The sequence below is a fragment of the Apaloderma vittatum genome, unplaced genomic scaffold, assembly GCF_000703405.1.
Source record: "Apaloderma vittatum isolate BGI_N311 unplaced genomic scaffold, ASM70340v1 scaffold38001, whole genome shotgun sequence".
Taxonomy (NCBI): domain Eukaryota; kingdom Metazoa; phylum Chordata; class Aves; order Trogoniformes; family Trogonidae; genus Apaloderma; species Apaloderma vittatum.
Genome location: NW_009698069.1, coordinates 1 through 3729, shown reverse-complemented (window position 1 = coordinate 3729; position 3729 = coordinate 1). Strand labels below are relative to the sequence as shown.

At 50.6% G+C, this 3729-nt stretch overlaps 1 protein-coding gene across 1 annotated transcript in view; it reads left to right on the top strand.

Moving 5' to 3' along the window:
• Positions 1–2672, top strand: part of MKRN2 (makorin ring finger protein 2) — a gene marked incomplete at both ends in the record, with an annotated part of 3477 nt that extends 805 nt beyond the window's left edge. Inside the window, 3 exons of the mRNA XM_009877867.1 lie at positions 30–137; positions 1158–1372; positions 2562–2672. Coding sequence (XP_009876169.1) covers positions 30–137; positions 1158–1372; positions 2562–2672 — 434 coding nt within the window. The remainder of the gene's footprint in view (positions 1–29; positions 138–1157; positions 1373–2561) is intronic.
• Between the last annotated feature and the right edge of the window lie 1057 nt (positions 2673–3729).

Genomic DNA, 3729 nt, shown 5'->3' with positions numbered 1-3729 from the left:
GGTGCGTCCCTCCCGCGCGGCCGGCCCCCTGCCACTTCGGAGATCGCTGCCTCTACCTGCACGGGGACGTGTGCGAGATCTGCGGGCTGCAAGTGCTTCACCCCTTCGACCAAGAGCAGAGGAAGGCTCACGAGATGGTAACGTTAACGTCCCGTGGGCGCCTTGCTCAGTGCAAGGTTTGGTTTGCTCTGCCGAGTCACCCTGTCAGGTGTCTCCTCTTAGTTGTGGCTGACTTCAGGGCAGCGCCAAGGAGGGACAGGCGGAGCAGAGTACAGAGACTTTGGAGCTGAACTAGGACAGCTGGAGGGGCCGGGTGAGGAGCTGGGTGGGTGAAGATGAGCTCCAGAGTCTGGAGTGAAATCCAAGGGGTTAAAACCCTCAGGTTTTGTGCAGTCTTGTAAAATGCACTGGTGTAGGAGCTCTCGCTTCTCCCAGGAGCTGGGGGATACTTGGCACCGCTGGGGGGGCACGGCTCCGCAGCCAGGGTGGGGTTGAGTCAGAATGCTGCTCCTGACATGGAGTTGGTTTGTGTGGTACTGTCGTTGTTATTATAATTATCGTTATTGTTAGTGTTACCATCATCATTATCATTATTGCAATTTCAAGTCTTTATTTTACTTGTCAGGTCCTGAGACTTTTGACAAGTAAGAGGCAAAACCGTGCAGGTGTAACCACCAGCTCACCTTGTAGTGCTGAGAGAGCGTGAGCTGGTTCCTGGGCCTGGCTGCGGGGGTGCAGCGGGGAGACGTGCCGCGGGGCAGCCTGTGGGAAAAGCCCGGGGAAAGCTTGGGGCCTGCTGTTACTTGGTGAGAAGCAGAGCAACATCCTGAGCGGGGCACCCTCTGCACTCTGGATTAGGTGGGGTTTAGAGGTGTTTGAAGCAGCTCCTTGTGCGGTACTTGTTCTGTGACAAAAGGTGAAAATTAAGAGTGTTGGGGCAGCTTTACTTCAGCTTTACAGAACCTGCGGAGGCCACCAAAGGGCTGAAACACGTGGTTGAACTTAACGTTCTTAAAATTAAATGGCAATGACAAAGGGTAGGAGTGACGCTCCCGATCCGCGCACCATGTTTTTCCTGTCGTAGGGCCCTTTCACAGACACTGCTGTTCCGCAAGGAGCACGGGCCGCAGTAACCCCTGCCCTCTCTGCCCTGGCAGATATGCATGGCCACGTTTGAGCACGACATGGAGAAGGCCTTCGCCTTTCAGGCGAGTCAGGACAAAGTGTGCAGCATCTGCATGGAAGTGGTGTACGAGAAAGCGTCAGCCTCTGAGAGGAGGTTTGGGATCCTTTCCAACTGCAACCACACGTACTGCTTGTCTTGCATCCGGCAGTGGCGGTGTGCCAAGCAGTTCGAGAATCCCATCATCAAGTAAGTTGACGTTCACCAGGGTCTCATCTTGGTGGCAAATGTGGGTGAGATGGGTTCTCCTGGGGGCTTTGGCTCGATACGGAAATATTCTCGTAGCCCTCGGTGAGATCTGAGCTGAGAAGATGCTGGTCCAAGTGCTGGCACATCCCATCACGTTGGGTGTGCGGCTGTGAGAGCCACCCCCCAGAGCAGCAGAACTTCTGGCGCTGTAAAAATTGGATTCTAGCTGTGCTTCTCCTCACAGGAGAGAATTTAAAACATCCAATTAGGGTTGTTACGTTGTTGTTGTTGTTGTTGTTGTTGTTGTTTGAGCATCTCACTGAAAACTCTCTAAAGCTACAAGCCCGCTGGGGAACAGGTGGGAAATATTTTCCATCTTCTGCCAAAACGCACAACTTTCATTATTAATGGCAGAGGAGTGAACGTTCACCCGTGAGGATGTCACCAGTGTTAGTGCTGAGCATCTGTTGGACGGGTGCTGAGGTGTTCTGCCTGCAGCAGGGACTGTGAGGGGTTGGTTTTTTCAGAAACAGTGCCCTGGAATCCATCCTGGGCATGGATTAAATATTAATACCGGTTCTTCAAACGTGTCTTTTGTATTTCTCCACGATGGTGAACATGTGCTGGTTGTTGCAGAGTTAACCTTAAAGGAGAGACTTGGTTTAATTCTCAAAGCACTGCTCGCTGGGAGTTCCATGGGATTCATGGGGCGGGGGAGGAACACAGACTTTCCCAGACTTTGCAGCCTGGAGTTGTAGGTTTGATTCCTGATCTTAGCGCCTCGTGTAGAAATCCATCTCGTAAAAACCACTGAGTGACCAAATCGTTGCTGCTGGCAGAAGTCACGTTTCGAAAGGCTCAGAGACCTTTCTTGGGCTGTTTTTTTTCAGCTGGTTTGGCTTTCTGCTGCTGCGTGGGAGCCGCAGGGTTGACTTCTGCACGTTGGGATTCACAAATGCAGTTTACTTCTGTGTGTTGAGGAAATACCTGTTCCTTTTGTTCCAGCCTGAATTACAGTATTTCCACTGAAGCTACTACCACAGGCACACGTGTGCTGCGCACATCTGCGTGGCGGGTGTGACAAACCAAGCCCCGTTGCCTCAGAAGCCTGTGGCTCCTGGCTGCTTCACCGAGGAGTATCCCCGCAGGAAAGTAACAGAGCCTTGCTGTCTTGTCTTGCCCCTTGAAGGTCTTGCCCGGAGTGCCGTGTGATATCTGAGTTTGTCATTCCCAGCGTGTATTGGGTAGAAGACCAGGAGAAGAAAAACGAGCTGATCGAAGCCTTTAAGCAGGGAGTGGGGTAAGTTCCGTAACCACAGACAGTCCTTAAGCCAGATACAGTGAATGGCCTGGGTGTTTAAACCATTCTGCAGAGAACTCTTGGTTAACGGTTCTATTTAACCCTGTGACTGCCATGAAAGGCTCTGTGGCATAATGGTAGATCAGAAATTATTCAGACTCAGTGTGTTCTGAAATCGAAGCTATTTTGCCTCATGTGAGCTTCATGTGTTTTCTCTTGATCCCTGAACCTCTTTGAAGGGTGTCAGTTACAGAGGAAAACAAATAGGGGAGGAAAAAGTAACAGGCGCTTGAAATAGAAGTCATGGGGTTTCTTGTTTCCCAGTGTTTTTCTGGAAATGGAATTCCTTTTATTTGCTAATGACAGTGTGCCTTGGAGCGGCAGGAGGTGGTTTTACAGCAGCTTTGCAAATCTGTGCTTGCCTGGGACTCGGCAGGGTTATGTAGCTCAAAGCAAGGTACCGCCAGCTCCTAAACTGATCACCTGAAACAGGCGTTCTTCAGATACAGTTTGTTTTCACCGGGTTACTGCTGGGGTTTTTTGTTGTCTTTTTTTTTCATTTTGTTGGTAAGGACTTTCACCGGAGGGCAATCGGTCGCACCCAAACCCCTCAGCTCAGCGCAGTTTCAGCCGGCCGTGCCCTTGGCGAGCTGGGCTTTCGCGGCAGGTGGTGCTGGAAGCTCAGTGGGCTCTTGTCACCCTGTTGTGTTTTGCTTAAAAAATGGGCTTTGCTTAAGTGCTCAGCTAAGACTAATACATCACGGTGCGGATAAAAATGTCTACAGTACAGAAGTTCTGTAGATAGAGCTCTTGGCAAGCAGGTTAACCTGTGGATTTCTTTCATATTGCTGGGAATGAAACCCTGCTATTAAAATGCAAATAAAGGGGAATCTAAACTAAGCCTGGGGTCATGGCAGCACAAACTCATTGTGATTTCTGTGCCAGCACAGGACAGAAAAAGTCAGACTTAGGAACCTGGAAGGCACGGACCACTTGAGTTTCAAAACCAGACAAGGTCATTCTGCTTTTATTGCACTGCCTGGTTTCACAGAATCCT